A 23006-nucleotide genomic window follows, 5' to 3' on the forward strand; every position below is an offset into this window, starting at 1 on the left:
TGTGATTACTTGGCCGTTTTTTTAATGATTATTTGATTATTAAGCCAAATATTTCATGATTATTTGATTACCTAGGACTGTATTTTTAGTTTATGATTATTTGATTACTAAAGATAAGCAAATATTTAATGATTATGTGATTATATTGGCAAAAAAATGGTGATTATGTGATTACTAGGACCCCCCCCCCCCCCCATTGAGGGGCCTCAATACTTATAACTGTCAATAATCATTTAAAATTGGCAGTACAAAATAAAAATCAGTATAATTATAACTTCTTACCTTTCTGAATCAGTTAAGTTACGAATCAGTTATGGTCAGAAGTAAACAGCGTGGCCATTGACTTCGGGTTCTTTGTTCCTTCTTAATTCCCGCTCAAAAATTAGCACGTGGTATGCATGCCGTCTTCGGCCTAAATGTGTTGTAATTCTAAACGTGTTTAGGAAAGTGTCTAAATATTGGAAGTGCTTAGAATTTAAACACGTTTAGCTTCATATACTTGACGATGTAGCTAAACATGTTTAGCACAACAACATGTTTATTGCGAAGTGCTGAGAGCCTAAACATGTTTAGTGCGAAGTGCTGAGAGCCAAAACATGTTTAGTTTTTAATGCTTAGAAATTAAACACTTTCCTAAACACATAAGTCTTGCAACACATTTAAATTCTAAGCACTATTTTTACAGTGTACCCCCCCCCCCTTTCTTAACTTAATTTGGGAAAAATTGATTGACCAATAAGGATATATATAAAACCGATGTCAATTAAACAAAACTTGCAGCAATTTTGACACTCACCCCAACAAATATTTGAATCAAGTTTTTTACCCTTCATTGATTCTTTTATGTCGTCCCTTAATATTATTATGACTTTTTAAAAAACACCAAAATATAATAACCGAATGCATTCAAGTCTAACTTTGCCCAAAGGAGTTGAAACCATCGTTCTTTCTTAATTTAAAAAAAAATCAGACATTTCAAGAAAGGTATCCCTTTTTATTCATATAATTTGGGTTACGCTATCTCCAGCACGTGTTCGTACACTAACTAAGTCACTTATGATAAATATATTATAACTATATACTTGTACGAATATAATTTACTGCTTTATCATATGAAGTACTTTCACCTGCAATGTTCCCAATCATATCCATGTATAATAAATTTTACAGCACTTGTAAGAGTGTCCGGATTGGGGTTTTACTAACTTCATTTCTGTATAATTTATTTTTACATTTTAGGCCATTTTTCTTCTATTTTTCTATTTATGCCCATTATGTCCTATTATTTTTATTTAAGCACATCATCATTTTCTTCTCTTCATTTATTTGGTCCATTTTTCTCTATTTTTAAAATTGTCCCCATTATTCTCTTTTTCGTAATCCCTATCCACACCCTCTTGTAAAAGTCAAGACCTGGTTATTATTCTTGTGTTATTTTACATTTGTCATGATGCTGTACACGACTACATTCCTTCTCCTGTCTGTCATCGGACTAATTAGTACAGGTAAGTTAATAAGTATTATTTTGATTTTCTTTTCTATGTTTTTAACTAAAACGTTACTTTTGTTCACGAAATAGTTTGAAAATTCAGAATTTACACCGCGTTTTGACTCATCATCGCACTAATTATAAAAATCTTGGTTGTGCGTCCGTACTTTTATATTTCAATATTGTTTGATAGATAAGTTATGTCCCTTTGCTTTTCAGAGCTTGTTCACTGCAAGATAACTTGGTTAGATAATTGTCACACAATATTATGAATATTATCAGATTATTACATGGCATTTTTCATATCGCATGTATTATCAGCCCTAGGTTTAATATCAGCCCAAGAGCCGCATGGTTCGAGGGCTGATATTGACCGAGGGCTGATAATACATGCGATATGAAAAGTGACATATTAAAATGATCTTTTTATCATATGCTTCAACAGTAAAGAAATATAACAGATTAATGTATTGATCCTTTTTCGTTGTTCCCGAAGTTTAAAGAGTAAAAACGTTCACGGACGTCGATGTGATACATTCTATATATATTTTTTCTATCATATGCCTCAAAAGAGAGAAAAACAAACAACAGTTTAATATAAACGAATCGACGAAAAAAATAATTCAACAATATACATAATTATGAACATTGTTCGGAAAAGTCAATGTTTTTAAAGAAACTTTCTAAATTATGTTTCAGAAAAAATACAAAAATACATTTATTTAATAATTTGTTTGTTTTTTATTTGTTTTTTTTATTATTTTACACGATATACTTTCCATTATAATGGTTTTGTACACTACTGTGTAATGTTTTTCACTGAAAACGTAGCATTGACGTGTATTTTCCGGAATTGGCCGAGTATCACCGGAATGCCATGTGATAACGTTACGGAAAGGCATGTTATAACAATCGAAGCATGTGACAAACTTTTCATATCAGCCCGCTAAGCTCCAATTCGAAAAATATGAAATTTATGTCAATTTAATGCTATTTTCATACGGTAAAATTTATATGTTATCTAGTTTAAGTATATGATAAATGTATTTATCGCTATTTTGTGCATTTTTCCTTTGATCTTTTTTTGTGATAATTTTCATATCATGCTTCTCGCTTGAGATGGAAAAATTATTGCTAGAAACTAAAGAGGCCACGTGGCGTTGCTAACGAAACATTGAAATTGACAACGTCGTCACATGTAGGTAAAATAGCGATAAACAGATTATCATTGGTCATCTCAACTCGATTGCTTTTCTCACTTTCACTGTACCAGCTCAAGCGAGAAAATCAATCTCGGTGAGATAATCAACGATAATCTATAAGTATATGTTCTGACTTCAGAACATGAACAACAATCGAACTGTCATATATAGAAACGGACAGAAAAGATATTAAATATTGACGGTTTATTTTATTTTATTACCATCTTCTAGCCAAGAGAAACAGCGAAAATGCATCTTTACAGAAACAGACATTGCATAAGCTCGAATTCGATATTGAAGTACGATGCTAGGAGATATTTCCGAGGATACAACTAAAACTATTATAAATCAAACAAGTTGCCAGTCTGTTGTTTGTGTAGTGGCGTAGGATACAATCTATTCAATGTTAAATCGATTTTTAATCAGATATTCAACTTAAATAGTATTTTGAAACTCGTTATATATTGTATATTACATCATAAGAAAGTGCAAGTAAAATCAGTAGTAAGTTAAAAGTGTAATATGTATTGATATGTGCATGCTTCTTTATTCTACATTGGCTAGAGTATAGGGGGAGTGTTAAGATATAACACAACATGTTCAACACCGCCACATTTTTGTCTAAAGTCAGGAGCTTCTGGCCTTTGATAGTCTTATATGCTTTTTTTTTTTTATTTTAGTTCATTTTTGTTTTGAAGTTTAAAAGTTCGACGTCCATTTTCACTGAACTACATGCAGTACAAAATTTTATTAAGGGACCAGCTGATGATCATCTCCGTGTGCGGGAGTTTCTCGCTGCGTTGAAGACCTATTGGTGGCCTTCAGCTGCTATCTGCTCTTTTGTCAGGTTGTTGTCTCTTTGACATATTTCCCATTTCCATTGTCAATTTTATATTTTTGTCAGCAATCGTTAGTAGAGATGATTATCTCAAAATATCATATAAAAATAAGGAGATGTGGTATATTTTGCAAAATATACACACAAGTTCAAATGAAATAGATGTAAGTAATTAAAGGCAACCATTTGGACCTCAACAATGAGAGAGAAAAAAACAATACCGGTAGTCGGCCATACAAAAATCGACGTGAAAAAGATGAACTATTCAATTGACAAAACTAACGGTCTAATTTATAACAAAACAATTTACGAAAATCAAATTTGACAGACATAAACCAACGATAATCGCTGAACTACATACCGGCTTCTGAATTGAGACAGGCTCATATGGAATGTGGTTGGGTTAAACATTCGAGTGAGTGCCCCCCTCTTTAACCTAGGACAACTGTAAAAAAAACTACTAGTATAGAAATAAGTTTAAAAACGCTTAACCCATCAGATTGATGCGATTTTAAGAAGAAAACATACAAAACACAGACCGGACGTGGCTTAATTCCTTTGTTCTCTAAAGATTTAATCAAACTTATTCTGGTAAAACAAATTGTTTGTTAAATCGTAATGATTTCTATTTTGTTTTTTTTTGTTTGGTATTTATTTTTAACATGTTTTAAGGACAGAAGATACCAAAGGAAATTCATAAGTAAAAAAAAACACAAACTGCAAAAACGAAAATGGACCAAGCCAACATCACAAACAGTTACATAAAAAATGAAGACTGAGCAACACGAACCCCCTTAAACTGGGGATAATCTCAAGAAAGCGTTACGAGATACTATGCTATGGTTTTCATGGGCCTAGTATTTTTATTTATTTCATACCTGCCAACTGTCACTATTTGCGGGCGATTTCCCATATGGATGACTCAAATGGAAATTTTAAAAGAGAAATGCTGTCCACAGTTTTAAACAAGACAATTAATTTTCAATTGCAATATGCTTGTAAAAGTATGAAGAAGCAAACATACAACATTAAACTATATTTGAAGGCCCCCTTGAAGATTTTGTAGGACTTAAAGAGCCATTTGCACGTAAAACCCCCATGGACATTTTGAAAAGTTGGCAAGTATGTTATATATTTACTTTTATTTCAGAGTCTTGTGTCGGTAGGTGTGGGTTACCGCCAGATTCTAACCACCAATGTCAGTGTAACACGGCTTGTAAAACGTACACCTACTGTATATTTACTTCTATTTCAGAGTCTTGTGTTGGGAGGTGTGGGTTACCGCCAGATTCTAACCACCAATATCAGTGTAACACGGCTTGTAAAACGTACAATATATAAAAAAGAAGATGTGGTATGATTGCCAATGAGACAACTATCCACAAAAGACCAAAATGACACAAACATTAACAATTATAGGTCACCGTACGGCCTCAAACAATGAGCAAAGCCCATACCGCATATTAAAAGGCCCTGATAAGACAATGTAAAACAATTCAAGCGAGAAAACTAACGGCCTTTTTTATGTAAAATAATGAACGAAAAACACATATGTAACACATAAACAAACGACAACCACTGAATTACAGGCTCCTGACTTGGGACAGGCACATACATAAATAATGTGGCGGGGTTAAACATGTTAGCGGGATCCCAACCCTCCCCCTAACCTGGGACAGTGGTATTACAGTACAACATAAGAACGAACTATACAAATCAGTTGAAAAAGGCTTAACTCATCAGATAGACAAAAAAAAAGTGGACGTGGCCGGGAACTTATACATCCCGACACAAAAGGACACAATGAACAGATCTGAGAGTACTCGCAGTTATCTGACAGCTAGTTCAAAGCCATGAACAACTAATAAAAAAAATAGCATGACTGTATATTTACTTCTATTTCAGAGTCTTGTGTCGGGAGGTGTGGGTTACCGCCAGATTCTAACCACCAATGTCAGTGTAACACGGCTTGTAAAACGTACAATGACTGTATATATGTACTTCTATTTCAGAGTCTTGTGTCGGGAGGTGTGGGTTACCGCCAGATTCTAACCACCAATGTCAGTGTAACACGGCTTGTAAAAAGTACAATGACTGTATATATGTACTTCTATTTCAGAGTCTTGTGTCGGGAGGTGTGGGTTACCGCCAGATTCTAACCACCAATGTCAGTGTAACACGGCTTGTAAAAAGTACAATGACTGTATATATGTACTTCTATTTCAGAGTCTTGTGTCGGGAGGTGTGGGTTACCGCCAGATTCTAACCACCAATGTCAGTGTAACACAGCCTGTAAAACGTACAATGACTGTTGTGATGATTATGATGCATTCTGTTTAGGAGGTTTGTTTATCTTAATTGGCTGGTCCCAACCGTTGTATGAAAACTATCGGTAAACCTCGGTAGATTCCGCTACCCTACGTTAGGTGTGCCGGCATGTACCAAATTTAATGTATACGACCCACAATTATGAAAATGCATTTCTTGAATACACTAACCAGTGTGTTGTCAAAAGAAGGTTCAAGTTTAAAAAAAATTGTATTTAGTACCTTAATATACTTAAAACAGTTCAAAACAAAGGATTTTTTAGTACACTGTTATTTATTTTCATATATTTTTAAAATGGTGTAAACAAAATATATGAGGGTTTTTTTTTAAAGCTTGATTGTCATAAGTTAACACACGAATACGGGTTTGGATGGGGATTATAGTGTCTATATTGGTATACCATTGTTATCTTTTAATTACATGTTTTTGCATGCTATTCTATATTAAGAATAAATATAAAATTCGATTATTCTTTATGTTTTGGTATATTTTTTCTTTATCTTATGTTCCCTTATTTAGTATTGTATACCCATTATTCTATAGTCTTTGTAATTCTATAACACTTAACCATATTGAATGTAAACAATGTTTTGTAGCTACATGTTCCGGACGATGTAATGCTCTAGTTGACAGTTCCAAACCTTGTCAATGTAACACAGCTTGTATTTCTTACAATGATTGCTGTCCTGATTACCAATCAATGTGTAATGGTAAGTAGATAGTTGTCCCATTCATACGATCAGTATAGATAGTTGTCCCATTACAATCAGTATAGATAGTTGTCCCATGACGATCAGTATAGATAGTTGTCCCATTTCGACCAGTATAGATAGTTGTCCCATTACGGTCAGTATCGATAGTTGTCTTATTACGATCAGTATATAGATAGTTGTCCCATTACGATCAGTATAGATAGTTGTCCCATTACAATCATAAGACAGTTGTCCCATTATGATCAGTATAGATAGTTGTCCCATTACGATAAGTATAGATAGTTGTCCCATTACAATCAGTATAGATAGTTGTCCAATTACGATCAGTATAGATATATAGTTGTCCCATTACGATAAGTATAGACAGTTGCCCCATAACAATCATAAGATAGTTGTCCCATTACGATCAGTATAGATAGTTGTCCCATTACGATCATTTAAGATAGTTGTCCCATTACGATCAGTATAGATAGTTGTCCAATTACGATCAGTATATATAGTTGTCCAATTACGATCAGTATATATAGTTGTCCAATTACGATCAATATAGATAGTTGTCCAATGACGATCAGTATAGATAGTTGTCCAATTACGATCAATATATATAGTTGTCCAATTACGATCAGTATAGATAGTTGTCCAATTACGATCAGTATAGATAGTTGTCCCATTACGATCAGTATAGATAGTTGTCCAATTACGATCAGTATATATAGTTGTTCAATTACGATCAGTATAGATAGTTATTCTTTTGGTAATCATACTACATCTCCCTGTAATACTATGTTAATAGTTGTCTAATTGACAATTAGTAGAATGATCGATACTAGATAGTTGTCCCATTGACAATCAGTAGATAGTTGTCCCATTGACAATCAGTAGATAGTTGTCCCATTGGCAATCAGTAGATAGTTGTCCCATTGGCAATCAGTAGATAGTTGTCCCATTAGCAATCAGTAGATTGTTGTCATATTAGCAATCAGTAGATAGTTGTCCCATTTGCAATCAGTAGATAGTTGTCCCATTGGCAATCAGTAGATAGTTGTCCCATTGGCAATCAGTAGATAGTTGTCCCATTAGCAATCAGTAGATTGTTGTCCTATTGGCAATCAGTAGATAGTTGTCGCGTTGGCTATCATACAATATCTCTTTGTCTTAGCAAGTGAATTGTTGTCTCAATGGCAATATTACCACATCTCTTTGTTATGTTCAGTGAATGTTGTCTCATTGACATTGGCCCTGTGTTTTCATTGCTACTGGAAGCGGAGATTCCACCCCAGGATCTGATATGGGTTACCTGTAATTAATTACAGAATGTGGTGATAAGAGTTGTCTACTTGTACATTTGCTTTTATTGTAACAAGAGAGGCAGGTTATATGCCCGAATTTGATATGAATTCCGGGGCGGATCCAGCCATTTAAAAAAGGGGGTCCTAACCCAGAACAAAGGGAAATGGCGGGGGGGGGGTCCCAACTGCATGTCCCCATTTAAATGCATTGATCGTCCAAAAAAGGGAGGTTCCAACCCCGGACCCCCTTGATCCACCCCTGGAATTGTATCTTTTTATTGTTACAGGAGGCGGCGGTTCTAACCCAGGATGTGATCTGAGTTGCCTTGCACAACAGCTATGGGACAGCGACGTGAACAAAGTGTCTTTACTGGATATGATCCATAACTTCCAAGGGCAAACAACCTCTAGTGGAACTAATGACTTGGCACCAAACAAGTAGGTCATTCAAATATTTAAGCGTATTCATACACCAAGCGCCTATTTAAAACGGATGTTTCTTTTTGTAGACTAGTTTTATTTTTGTGTGTGTAAAAGCAAATACTGAAAGTGGAGGGAGTGATTCATGATAAGAACGTATGCTATATCAAATCTTTTCACAATCCTAAAAAAACAAACTCCTTTCAAAAGAGCTTATCTTGACACCTATGTGCATGCAGCCATTTTTTGTTTTCAGAAAATTGTATTATCTTAACGAATAATTATAGAGACCAAATGACATAGAAGTTTTACATCTATATTTCATAACACGGCCTTCAACAGTAAGTAAGGCCCACTAACGCATATTAAGAACTATCATGGATCGGATGAATGTACATAGCTGAGAGGGTGATAGAGCAGATTGTTACCCCGAGAAAACATTGTCACCCGCTCAGCCATGTGATAGAGTTAATTAGCACCCTCGTATTAGCCAATCAAATTATGGCATTTTAACGTAATTCAGAAGTATAATAAAACAATTGTGCAACAAAAAACAACCACTAATTAGCATTTTACAATAATATAACACAACTTACATTTGGCGAAGCATTCCATATTTGATATCCATTTTCAGATTATTCACTTACATCAATGAGAACCATTTCAACTCAAAACCAACTTTCCAGAAATTCATAGCTTTATTAGATAACTATAATAGAAATATAGGACAGACAGAAGAGCTGACGACAGCAGAATGGGCTGAGATTGAAGATTTCCTGACTACCGTTCTCCAGACACAAGTCATGAAGCTGACCTATGATTATCTACTGAACAATGGTTAGTGTGTTTGATAGTTTGTTTGTTTGTTCGTTTGTTTTTTTGTTTATTCGCCTCCATGGATGGTATAGCATATTGCGCTGAAAGTGGCATGGAAAACAAAATATCAAACAAACACACGAAATAACGAAATTGATTGTTCCATTCCCTGCAACTCTTTAAACACAATTTAAATAGATGGTCACTTTGTAAATGATACAAATGGAAGTGGTGTACTAATTCATGATGCAAAATAACTCGCACCAATAACAAAAAATGAAATTAAAACAAATTTCATATATTCAGGGGCAGTTCCAGTCATTTTTAAAAAGGAGGTTTCCTAACCCAGGATGAAAGGGGGGTCCAACCTAATGTCCTTATTCAAATGCATTGATCGTCACAAAAAGGAGGCTTCCAATCCCCGTAATGCCCTGGATCCGCCACTGTATAAAGGTCCATTATATGTGATTCCTTACAGAAAGAGTCTTCCTGATTTGATTATTTAAGACAGCACATAAAACTATATTTGTGTTTGTTCCAGGACATGTGACCGGAGAAGCTGACTTTAAAGATGTCTTAAAAGAGTTATGGTTTAACCTTTATCCAAGGTCAAGCAGCAGCGGCACTGCAGTAGACAGCAGCGGATTCGAGCACGCTATGGTCGGAGAAACAAGAGGAACTGTTTCCGGATTTCACAGTTGGATCCAGTTTTATTTAGAGGAGAAAAAGGGCAACCTCGACTACCAAGGATGGGTTTCAAAGGCTGATGTAAGTAAAATAAAAGATAACTTTCAATTTCGAACTAATTGTTTCTTGTTAAGCGTTAAGAATTAATTTGTTAATGCACTCATGAATATATTTGATTTTTATACCAGCATGTGTTGTTTAACTTTTTCGGTGTTTTTTTTTACATCTATCCTACGGATGATTGTCATTGAATGAATGAATATTATTATACTATATTTTACGCCGAATCTAATGAGTTTTAAGCATTTTTTAAACAGTTAGGAAAAAATACTGAAATTTGCCGTTATGAATTTTACCATCCCTTTTCTTTGCTTTCTTGCAATACCAAGCTTACTGTTTGTGTCATATATATTGGCATATGTATGTAATCAGAATCTTTCATAGATTTTATTTCCAGTATATAAAATGGTAAAATATAATTTCTTTTTGCTGCATCCATGGCAACAATCTGCATTTATTTGTTATAAAATATTGAAAAAAGGGGGGAAAAGATGTCACATATTTCCCCAAAATTTGGCTAAAAGTAGAATTTCAATCGCCTGAAGTAATACCTTTTCTGAAACTGTGTACATGTATCATTCAGCAAATCCAATGGAAATCATATGTCTTTCGTCTCATTTTTTTGTAAAATTGCGTCAAAAACTTCGTGTAGAAAAAGAGTGTTAAACAGTACATTAATTTCTGGACCGATTGCTGGTCTAGCTATATAAAATACGGACTGTCAAACAGAAAACAGCCCATAAAACATGTAAAAAATAATCTTGATGCTCTTATAAACCATCTTTGAAGGCTAAATTAGCACTCATCTGTCTAAAAAGGAATTTTATTACACAATAACTTTCCTATTTGAAAAATCCAGGGGCCATAATGCGAAACTAAACTCCTAACTGTGTACTGCTACCATAAACAATCATAGAAAATTGACCAATGACGTTACGTTATTTTCATCTTGGTTACCAAGGTAACAAACTATGAATAAAAACACTACATGTTCATTTTAGATTCTGACACTATGATGTACTATGCAATCAACAGTAATACTCATGATTGCATTTCATCATTTCATGAATTCTTAAATTACATATTTATATTACACTAATGCTTATGGGATATTTCTAGAAATCTTGATTTCTTTCATAAAGGGGAATAATACGCTAGCCTTTTTGGGGTTAAAAAATGGGAACTGAGATAAAAAAAACCGTGTCAATCGTCCCATCTAACAAATTCTATTCTTTTATATTTCAGCCAGAAATCATGGGTGCAAAGTTCACATGGTATGGCCAGATGAAGACAAAAGGTTCATTCTTCATGCGAGTAAGCCCTGAATTTGACCTTGCCCTATATTCTGTGTGTGCCCTTACAAAACCCAACGCTATCTGTTCTTTCACAATGGCTGGACACAACATCAGGATACAGACATGGGATGTCGCCCATAAATCTGGTTCCCAAATAGGATCAGCTTATCCGGCTATCTAATATATGTGAAGTCAATACCAATTGAATAAAAAAAAATGGCTAACTTATATCTATGGAGTAATTAAGCCCTTAAATGAATAAAAAAAAAAATAGCATTTATAATGTGTTATCTTTAATTGTAGTTGGTATTTTTTGTAAATACACGAAAACCAAATATTATATCAATCTATTGCATTGCTACACAATTCTAGTATCACAAAATATAATACTTTAATTTGAAGAAGACATTTCAATCTTAGAATTTGTCAATTTTAAAAATCAATAGCAACATGATTTATTTTAAATAGCTCTCCACTAGTTTGCTTTTTAAATTGTTATATCAGAACACAGGCTCCTGAATTGGACTGGTAGTACATATAGAAAAAAATGGAGGGGGTGGGTCTAAAGAATGTGGCGGGTTCAATATGTTTGAAGGCGCCAACCCTCTCCTCACCTGGGACTGTGGTGTAACAGTCAACAGTAAAGCAGAATACCCTGACAAAAAATAAGTTGAAAAAACTTAATTCATGAATTCGATACAAAGCAAAAAAAACAGCTAATAGAACTTAAACCGGACGTGGCAGAGTATTTATACATCCATCAAAACACTAGACACAAAGTACAGATTTGAGAGTACTCGCAGTAACTGATACTTCAAAGCCAATAACAATTTATAGAAAATACATGTAAATTAGACTGAAAGCTTTCTTTGCGAAATGTAAGATATGTTGTTGTTATAAGCTTAAGATTGCAAATATAATGTTGATGTAAAACTTGTCCGACATCTTGGAAATAATCCCGCTCGGACGAGAAAAAGGGATCGTTTTGAACTTCCATTGCGCGAGATATTATACTGCATGTGGAAATCTTCACCTTGAGACGAAGAACAGCATTAAAAAGATACACAAAGATGTTCATTCTGGGTTTTTGGTTTGTGTGTGAGCATGTGTGCAGGTAGTGAAAAGATATCACGAATCGATAACTTCTACTCTTTTCGCTATACAGTTAAAAAGACAAAAAAAAGAAACCGGGAAAATATACTTGTAGTAGACGTACCGTGGCTTCTTTTACTCATTTTGGTCTCTTGTGGCGAGTTGTCTCTTTGGCAATCATATCATATTTTATTTTTTTATTTGGTAGACAAGATCGATATTAATAATGTAGGTTGTAATTTGTATATTGAATGAGTGCTTATTTTAAATTTTGAAATGTTTAACGCTATCATACACGTGTGAAGGTATCGTGCATCAAAGGCACACATTAAAGTTAAATTAACAATCTTATGAAATCATATTCAAATTAGAATTTGATTCTTCAATATGTCTGCGAGATGCAACCCATATATATATATATACGTGATGCATGTATCATTAAAACGTTCCTATTGTGACGTCCATAGCAATGTACCAACTGTGTCCCTTTATTGCGTATGATATTGTTGTTCCTCTTGGCAACGAGGACAAAGAAGAGAGGTTTACCGAAAGGCGAGCAACATACCAGCTGTGTCCCTTTCATATTGTATTGTCGTTCCACTTGGGAACAAGAACAAATGAATAGAGGATTACCGATTCCTCTTGGGAAGGAGGACAAAAGAGAAGTGGATTAAAAGTCGGGCGCATTTGCAATACTTCAGTTACTAACGTACGTATCATCAATTGTATAGAAATAATAACAGAAGTCAAATGCGTTTTTTTTTACCTTGGTATAGATCAACACACCGCAGGCGCTTGCGGAATAGGACCCCCTCCCAATATTTTCGATTTTCTAGGGTTTTTTTGGCGAAATATTTTTTGGTAAATATTCTGTAATAATTTTTTTTATTGTTCTCTTACTCTTATCAAGGATTTGTATAGTTACAATACAAATCCTTGCTCTTATCCATTTAATTTTATGATTGCAGTAGTTAATATTTTGACCCAATATGATAATAGTGAGATCAAAATTAACAAACTGACGGTATTGTTTATCGTATGATTAAGAGCTATAAAACAAAACATTAAAAAGCGAAAATATGACATATTTGAGTATAATCTATACTGATAAATGAAAAAAAAATAGAATAAAGAAGTCAGCACGATCATGAACCATCACTATGTAACAACAAATCTTTGAGGGGTCAACTGGTGACATATTGTTAATGTTATGTCCCAATCCAAAATACACTTTTTAATATGTTATATTAGTCTGGACCTTACCCTTTTCTCCCTTCATTCACCGAGGAGGACCTTATGTGCAAAACCTTTACTTATTCGATAAAAAGTTAATGTGTTCCCGCCATTAGACTTGAAATATTTGCAGCTGGACGTTTGTCGGGGATTATGAATCTTTGTTTATAATTAATATAACTAAAGATATTATTGTTGCCTCGTCACGGTACATGTTCCACAAGAAATTACCCTGGGTATTTTTGCTAGAAATAATGTTACCTCAATTTATTTCAATGTTTAAATTTGGTGTTATAAAACCCGGTAGTTTTGAAGGAAGAAATTCATCCATATTATTAAAAATGTGCGCGTATTTGCTGTAATTTCTTTAATGCATTCATTTCTTTATTTCCTCTATTAAGAGAACAAATATAACAAATTAAATTACAATATTTTTTCTTTCTCGATTTTATAGTCTAGTACAAATAAACTCGTATACACTGTTGTTGTCGTTCCGATTTAACCTCTACTATTTTATACCTGTGTGCGTTGCTAAGGGAAATAAGGTAAATAAAAATAACGGTTGACGAACTACGCATTTGTGTGTATGGTGCGTAATAATTCTGTTACCGTACCAGTGCTCATTTTCAGTGACGTTTTCCCAAAAGGCTGATGCAGGTAAATAAGCATTTCATATACATATAAACTATGTGTATTAATGTTTATTCCTGGTTAATTGACCATTGTAAACTTTCGTTTTTTCTGACCAAATTGATTTTACTAAAATTTATTAAGACATTCTAGTGAAGGTATTACATGTATCAGAGGCGGATTTAGAGGTTTTTCAGGGGGGCAGCCCCCTTTTTTGTGGGGAAAATGGTTGATTATATAGGGAATCACTAAAGCATGACTGGAGCGGGCCCCCCTCTTTAGGAAAATTTCTGGATCCGCCACTGTTTATTTTTACCATACTGTGATGATTGAGGTGTACATTTGTTCAAGTTATCTTATAAATAAAATGGAATTAGTGATTTGAAATTTAAAGATAATGGCATTACTATAAAAATGGAAGCCTTCACGGGTAACGTTTATAAATAAATGCCTAACACAGACGAGATCAAGGATCATTGTGAAAATTGTTCAAAACTTTTTTGCATGTATTTCTTTATTGTTATAATTTCCTCCAATAAATACTATTCAAACTAAAAAAAAAAGGGAGGGGGGAATGGCAAACTCACCGGCAATTGGAGTGATACATATTTCAGTTCTATGCCTTTATGATATGCATGTATAAAGCAGCTCGATATGGGCTAATTTAGGTGGGATGGGGGTCCGCAGGATGCCCGGTCCCCCCTTTTGTTCGAAAAAATTGTTTGATTGTATAAGGAATCACTGAGACATGACTAGAGCGCCCCCTCCCTTTGAAAATTTCCTGATCCCCCACAGCTGACCCGATCCCCCTGGTCCCTCTTAACCGGACACTGTAACAAAATCCTGTCTTTTGTCGTATTTTTAGATACAAATATTATATATTTATCAGTTCACTGAGGTTCTCTTCAAGATCCCTTTGGTGACAGTGAAATTTTTTTTTCTAAGATGAACATCGTCGTAAACATGCATGCGATATTTGCCACTGGACGTTAAACGACCAGCAATCACTCAGATTATAACAAACAAACACATCTCGAGTAAACACCCCTCATATTTAAATGGATTAAACTCTAATTACCATTATATGTACTAGAAATAAGGCGATGGTAACATAAAATTGAGAATGGAAATGGGAAATGTGTCAAAGAGACAACAACCCGACCATAGAACAGACAACAGCAGAAGGTTACCAATAGGTCTTCAATGCAGCGATAAATTCCCGCACCCGCACGAATACAAATTATTAAATTTGCTGTGCTAGAAAAAAAATTGTAAAATCTAGTGTATGACTTGAAAAAGATAGTTTGTTTACAGTCTGATTAAAATCAAACCTCTCAGTGCTCCCGTTTTCTGATATACGCGACATTTCAGAAAACGAGAGCGCTAAGAGGTTGGATTTCAATCAGACTGGTTTGTTTAGATAACGGTTTCATGATTTAGAAAGGGGGTACATGTACGTCCTTTCCATGGACTTAATAGATTTAAAACGAAAGCATTTTTATTATCTTTCAGAAAGGAAAATGACAAATCCGGGAGTCAATCATTTTGCAGTTCTTGGATTGAAACCTGGAACTTCGGAAGAAGAGATTAAAAGAACATACAAATCTCTTGCCAAAATTTTACACCCTGACAAAAATAATGACCCAAAGGCGGAAGAAAAGTTCAAAAACATAACTAATTCTTACGAGGTCCTGAAATCAAAAGATAGAAGGAACATGCATGAAAGGGAACTAAAAGAAATGGAAAAATATCGTCGGGCAAAAAAGTACGAGAAAAAGCGAGATTACAAAGCAGAGCATGCGAGACGTGAACGAGATTATGACGTCAGAAAAAGAAACGACAAAAGATATGATTACTATGCACACTGCACGCCTGGATTTTCTTCGGGAGGATTTAAATCGTACGATGACGAATTCAGCGCTTTTTTCTCCGAAAAAGATTCATTTTCAATTAGACGAACAAATCCTGAAGACATTTGCATCGAGTTCATGCCATCTTTCACATATCGGAATATAGATGATATGGTGAAAAATTTAATAACGGACATTGTACCATCTGTAAACGAAAAACGTACTAGCCAACCAAGAATTCGAAACAGCGAAGAGAAAATCGGCCACTTTAAAGTTCCTAGCTCAGAATTTACCTCATTCTATGGTAGAGGAGATCCCTTCCGAGATTTTGAGTAAAATGACAGTTTTAATTGAGTTCCAATTAATAAACTGCATGTGAAACCAATTTTTGTTTTCTTAACCAACACAAAAGTTCCATTTATATATATATATATATATGATTTCAAGTACTACATGTATATATCATATCGTATGCTCTTTATATATGTTGAAATCTATTTATTGTAATAAAGAATTTACATCTTCAACTCTATCTTATTTATCAATTATATATCGAGATTATCTCAAAATCTGTATCAAACCATTTAAAAAACCTGATTTGCAGAATAACAAATTTATCAGAAGGTCACCAATAGGTCTTCAATGCAGCGAGAAACTCCCTCACCTTCAGCTGGCCCCTTAACAGATATCTATACTAGTACAGTTATAATGGCCGCCATACTAAACTCCGAATTATACACAAGAAACTAGTGCACACTTTGTTTCATGATGGGCCAGCCGAAGCCCACCTTCGTGTGTAGGATTTCTCGCTGTGTTGAAGGCCCATTGGTGGTCTTCGACTGTTTTCTGCTCTTTAGTCGGGTTGTTGTCTCTTTGACACATTCCCCACTTTCATTCTCAATTTTACTGAGTAAAAAATGTTAAACAATTCAAACGATACATACAATATTTTATCAAAAAAACATTGAAAAAGCTTAAAGTTAAATCAGGTTCACGAGAAAAGGTCAATTTCGTCTTCTTGTTCAGTGTTAGCTTCGATGTATTGTAAAATATCGTTAGTTTCCAAAGACTGTAACTCACGTGACTTTTGTCCATTACTATCAGTCTTAACTGATATTTTATTGTCTGTCACGATTGATGGTTTACTTGGTTTCTTAGGAATCGGGGGCCTAGAAGGGGTGGTAGTTTTTGATATTGAATCAACTTCGTTTGGGGAATTATTAGATTCCTTTCGAACATCTGATTCAGATACACTAATTATATTCGTTTCCGGTTTCGTTGTTGTCGATACTGGTTTGGTGGGCAATGCAGGTTTAACGCTTAGTCCTGGTTTAGGTGAAATTGAAGGTTTCGGTGAAGTTGTTGGCTTTTGTTTTTGTGTTGGTTTTAGATTGGTTTTATTACTGTCGTCTATGTCTTTCTTTTGTTCTTCTACATTTAGAAATCTATTTAAATCATCCTCGATTCTACAAATAAAGAAAAGCACAATAACACAATGTGTGGTTCTAGTTGGGGTTATTAAGGATAATAATAGGTCAATACTGCAGTGAACCGAAAAACTTAAGATCAGAGAAAAATGCCATATACTAGTAATCAAGAAAGTAGAAAAATGGGGTCATGAAATATGTAAAACTAGAAAAAAAATAGGGTTTCAAAATATAATTATTTGAGAATAATGGTAAAATAACAGAGAAGGGAAACATCACCAAAAGTGTTTAAGAATACTTAAATGAAGGTCCTCTCATTCAGACCATCTTATAACGTTAAATAATAAAAATAGTCAATAAAATTCAGTTTAAAAAAAATGCAAAACTTATTCTAATTTTTATAATTACAAGCACACAATTGAATACGCAACATAACTTACAATCGTAGGTTCGTCACAGTACAGTCATAGTATAGTATAGAAACCCTGTTGTTAACAAGGATGTTAAGACAAATTGTATTGTATACATGTATAAAAACAAGACAATTAAAATTTTCCTAGTAGAAAGTAAATTCAAAAAGTGGGGAAAAATCAAACTCACTGTAGAAGATCAGAATTGTCCTCGACTGGTACACGTATAGTTTTTGTTATTATGGCGGGAATATTAGAACCAGGAACAAATAAATCACTTTCCTCTCCATCCTCTATACTACCTCTCAGGTCGGGATTGTCAAATATTTTGGTGTCCTCTAAAAGGAAAAACAAAATAATTAAGTAAAGTCTTTACCCTGCAAATATTGCAGTCTTTAGGGGCGGATTTATGATTATTGAAAAGAGGGCGTTTATCTGAAAACTGTATACTTTTGAGCTTTTCGAAACGAACATTTTTCTTTTATTGTAAGTCATTATATTTGCTAAATTAAGGTAAGCAGCAATACATTTCTGAATCTGTTGTTTGCGTGGCATTCATTCATATGTGATTAACCCCAGATAAAGCCAACGAGATAAGACATTAATCAACTAACAAAAGCTAAATGTTATATATAGCGCCTATTTGGAACAATGGTCTAGGTTATTGAATCAGGAGTTCATATCACACTGCGGAAAGAAGAAAACAATAATGCTTACGCAAAACATTATTAGGATAAAAAAAAAATGTAAAAAAGAATCATATGATAATTCCTGACATATATATTTATAATATGTATTGTTTAAAACTTATATTGTTTACGTACCTTGGAAGAATGTGTTTGTTGACGTATCTTCTGGGAACATGTCTGTTGCGAATAAATCTGATTCATCGTCATCATCTATACCGTCACCAAACATGTCACTGTAAAGACAAATGTAAAATATACCATCACCAAACATGTCACTGTAAAGACAAATATAAAATATACCGTCACCGAACATGTCACTGCAAAGACAAATGTAAAATATACCGTCACCGAACATGTCACTGTAAAGACAAATGGAAAATATACCGTCACCAAATATGTCACTGTAAAGACAAATGTAAAATATACCGTCACCGAACATGTCACTGTAAAGACAAATAAACACATATAACATATGCCGACACAAAACATGTCACTGTAAAGACAAATGTAAAATATACCGTCACCGAACATTAAAAACATATAACATATACAGCCACCGAACATGTCACTGTAAAAACAAATTAAACACATATATAAAAAAACTGTCACCGAACATGTCCATGTAAAAACAAAGTAAACACATAAATAGCATAAACCGTCACCACAAATTAAACACATATATAACATATACCGTCACCAAACATGTCACTGTAAAGACAAAATAAACACATATCTAACATATACCATCACCGAACATTTCACTGTAAAGACAAAATAAACACATATCTAACATATACCATCACCGAACATTTCACTGTAAAGACAAAATAAACACATATCTAACATATACCATCACCGAACATTTCACTGTAAAGACAAAATAAACACATATCTAACATATACCATCACCGCAAATGTCACTGTAGAGACAAAATAAACACATATCTAACATATATAATACCATCACCAAACATGTCACTGTAAAGACACATTAAACACATATATAATATATGCCGTCACTGAACACGTCATGTCACTGTAAAGACAGAGTAAATTAAGAAAAACATGAGACCTTTAAGGCTTGCTGTTCGGTCTGAGCCAAGGTTCCGTGTTGAAGACAGTACCTTGACCTATAATGGTTTACTTGACATGTCTCATTGGCACTTATACCACATCTTCTTATATCTACTAACAAATAGTGTATTGAATTTGAAGTAAACCTTCTTCAACTGACAAATAGTAGTTTGTAGTACGAACAGTCTTAAAAAATTCGTTTGAAAGTCAAAGCGAAGAGAGCAACCCAACAATACGAAAAACACAGTAACACTTGATAACAAGTCAAGCGTTTTATAGTGAGGTCTAAATTGGACCGATTCATTGAAAAATCTACTTCAATTTTCTTCCCTCTTTTCAGTCAGTAGTGCACATGCAGACTTACCTCGCCTGTTCTTGTTCTCCGTCGTCTTTGTCATCTTCTTTATCAACTGCGTCTGTTGTCTCTTTATCATCCGTTTCGTCAACTTCCGTTCGGAACTTTCCTGCTTTTATTGCATTTACACCTACAATTAAAATAAGTGCAGTTACTACAAATAAGAGTCTGCTTTATAAGAGGGGGAGGACAGGGAGAAAGGGGGTAGGAGAAAGGAGAAAAAGTTTGAGAAAAAAATAAAATATGAAAAAATAAAATATCTCTTTTTTCCGGTAAATTAAAAAAAATAAAATAAGGAGAAGATGGGTAGGAGAAAGGAGAAGAGAGGTGGGAGAAGGGAGAAGGGTATCCCTGTCCTCCCCCTCTTATAAGTGTCTCACAGGAATACTAATAATTATTTGATCGATTCCTTTAAACTATAAGGACAGACACACAAACAAAGGCACACATCATGTAAACCTAGTAACTGCGGTGTTTGCTAAAAAATTTGTAGATGAATCTAAACTTGCGTGGCAATATGATACTAGCTTACAAATGGCCAATTTTGTTATACACAGCTGTATAATTAGCTAAATTGATTGAAACTAGTCAAGAAAATCGTTCATTCTTAATATCTGCTATATATACATATATATATTTACGAAAGATACCAGATGAAAATTCAAAAAGTCGAAGAAAACAGACGATGCAACACAAAAAAACGGAGAAAAAAAAACGAAAAGACCACAATAGAATACTATATCAGGTAGATAAAAAAAAAACATAAAAACTGAGCAACATGAACACCACTAGAGAAAAAAGAGCAGGATTTTTTTTTCCTTTTTAAGGGGATAGCCAAGACCTAATTAATGTTTTTGTAAAATTCAAGTTATTTGACAAAACTCAAAATCTAGATCATCAAACAAATTGTACTTACCTAAAAACTCAAGAAAGACAGAACAATTGACTAATTTGTTTGTGACAGCAATGAACTGTAAAAACTTCTCCAATGTTAACTTCTTCTCTTTTACAGCATTCTCAGATGTTATTAATGTTTTCTTTGGCAACGAGGGCAGAATTGTGGCAGGAAATTTTTCTGTTAACTTTGCATGTAATGTTTCAAAGTCTGCTTGTCTCTTTTGCACCTATTGAATTAATAGTACATTTATAATGTAGAAATTCAACAAAGATTAAGAGATCATGAGATCCAAGTTTAGTGTTATAACTAAAATTATTTAAATATGTGTGCATATTACCTAGATTAATGGGTTAAACACATTTCATCTAGTAATTAAAAAAACAAAGGATATTATATATAATTACAGCAAGACATTCGGCTTTTAAAAAATACAGTCTTTTTATATAAACATTAAGTGTTGGGAACTTTAATGACCTTATCACACATTTCTGATAGTTTTCCCAACCTATTTACATATTTTCAATCGGGAAAATGTTACCCCCTTTTTTGTTCCCCCATGAGGTTAATATACTTACCATAAACTGTACAACATCATTGTCTTTATGCTTTGGTGATTTAAAATATTGCAGATTAGATACAACTACTACATAGAACTCCCATGATGAGTGTAGTAACCCCTTTATTTCTTTATAGACAGGTATACTTATATCTATCCCGCTGTCCTTATTCTTTAGGTCCCTGAAATCAATGTAAAAATGAAAAATATGACGAATTGGTATAATTACCGGTATCGATGCAACAGTTTTATCGGGTTTTTTTTATACATTTTTTACTTTTGATATAAACAAAAACAACTTTGGGTTTGTTTACTTCTGTATCCACAAATTAAAGTCGTGGAAAAACTACTATAAAGTTCACTTTCCGTTCTAAAATTGAATCGATCTAGGATATACATAGTCCGAGATTACTCTGCCGTCCAACGGCTGTTTTGTCAGACAGGCTGGGGCCCACCCACGGCTCCAGCTTGTCTGGCAAAACAGCCGTTGGACGTCAGACTAATCTCGGACTAGGATATACAATCTACAAACTATCATATTCCATATGAAATTTGATCATTTTTTTTACATGGGAAGTTGTAAATAGTATAATTTTTTTTATTCAACATTTTATAGACAAAACACTAGATTTTCTTCAATAATAACAGTTTACTATACTTTATTTATTTGGGTTTGTCTGGTGTTTTTTTTTTATTGCCTGTGTTTTTTTTATTTATTCATTTCTCAGTATCTAAAACATATAGACAGATGTTAAGTTTGGAAAAATATATATATGAAAAAAGCCTCTAGCTTTTCAGAAGAGACAATCTTAAGCTTTTAAAAATTTTAAAAGTGGTACATGTTGAAAAAATATATTATATACAAAAGTTCAAATTACAAAATAAATGTACCTTGATTGTTGACTTTAAATGCATTTGTTTACTTATTTAGAGATTTATTGACGAACAAGTACAGTCATGCATGATCATTTGAATGTTCAGTACATAATTATTTGTCAATTAGTTAATGTCTTCATGACTACGGTTCCCTCAAAAAGTTTTATTTTTTGGTATTTGATTGCAACAAATGTCAAAAAGTCAATGGATTTTAAAATAGCAAGATATATAGGGCCATACGTTTTTTTTTTATAAACTGAATATTTATTTACCTTGATAATAAATCAGACGCCTACCTTTTAGTGGATTAAAATTCGAATCATTTTTTAAATAAACAGTTTAACTTTACATGTACCTGACTGTCACAATTGCAGATGGCATCTTCTTTTTACTTCATATCGAAAGTAAGATTAAGATACGCCCACTTTTTGTTTATTATTTATCTGTGCGTACTTTATCGAATACGGACCTCTTACGAATGGTATCCGATTCGGGGTGCGAGGGTACTTGTGCTTTAAATCAGTCTGAAAGAATTTGAAGTTGCTACCACTTCTAATTTAAAAACCAACTTATTTTACTCACTGGTTTGTAAGACCTTAAGCATGTATTTCATCGGTCAGTCTTATATTTCCCTGTCATGAGGTCAATATTTCTATGCATACTTCAACTTTGGTTTTTTTCGCGTTGTGTCCGTAGGATATATATGTTGACCGTGTTGACCGATAATGGCATTCTTTGCATCAGACCGCCTATTCAAATCCCTCTAAAATAATGGGGAG

The 23006-nt window shown here is 33.8% G+C and overlaps 3 protein-coding genes across 4 annotated transcripts; 2 read left to right on the forward strand and 1 right to left on the reverse strand.

The window, feature by feature from the left end:
- The first annotated feature begins 1424 nt into the window (after window positions 1-1424).
- On the forward strand, window positions 1425-11373 carry LOC134690471 (uridylate-specific endoribonuclease-like). Its single transcript, XM_063550441.1, has 7 exons — window positions 1425-1505; window positions 5756-5872; window positions 6454-6567; window positions 8147-8297; window positions 8914-9116; window positions 9637-9863; window positions 11088-11373. The coding sequence occupies exons 1-7, from the start codon at window positions 1448-1450 to the stop codon at window positions 11316-11318; spliced, it is 1101 nt and encodes a 366-aa protein (XP_063406511.1). The 5' UTR covers window positions 1425-1447; the 3' UTR covers window positions 11319-11373.
- A 1384-nt stretch (window positions 11374-12757) lies between these two features.
- LOC134690472 (dnaJ protein homolog 1-like) lies at window positions 12758-16388 on the forward strand. Of its 2 annotated transcripts, none has more exons than XM_063550442.1 (2): window positions 12758-12938; window positions 15605-16388. In XM_063550442.1, exon 2 carries the CDS (start codon window positions 15613-15615, stop codon window positions 16276-16278), a length of 666 nt encoding a protein of 221 aa, XP_063406512.1. In that variant the 5' UTR covers window positions 12758-12938; window positions 15605-15612; the 3' UTR covers window positions 16279-16388. The 2 variants fall into 2 exon arrangements, with proteins under 2 accessions (XP_063406512.1, XP_063406513.1); XM_063550443.1 differs by lacking the exon at window positions 12758-12938 and adding an exon at window positions 13996-14119 and having other exon boundaries at window positions 15605-16387.
- A 486-nt stretch (window positions 16389-16874) lies between these two features.
- On the reverse strand, window positions 16875-22741 carry LOC134691320 (HCLS1-binding protein 3-like). The gene is made up of 7 exons (XM_063551772.1): window positions 22583-22741; window positions 21371-21533; window positions 20814-21021; window positions 19907-20027; window positions 18604-18701; window positions 17970-18117; window positions 16875-17408 (listed from the first exon to the last, which is right to left on the reverse strand). The coding sequence occupies exons 1-7, from the start codon at window positions 22606-22608 to the stop codon at window positions 16934-16936; spliced, it is 1239 nt and encodes a 412-aa protein (XP_063407842.1). The 5' UTR covers window positions 22609-22741; the 3' UTR covers window positions 16875-16933.
- Window positions 22742-23006: the final 265 nt, after the last annotated feature.

The sequence above is a fragment of the Mytilus trossulus genome, chromosome 11, assembly GCF_036588685.1.
Source record: "Mytilus trossulus isolate FHL-02 chromosome 11, PNRI_Mtr1.1.1.hap1, whole genome shotgun sequence".
NCBI classification, from domain to species: Eukaryota; Metazoa; Mollusca; class Bivalvia; order Mytilida; family Mytilidae; genus Mytilus; species Mytilus trossulus.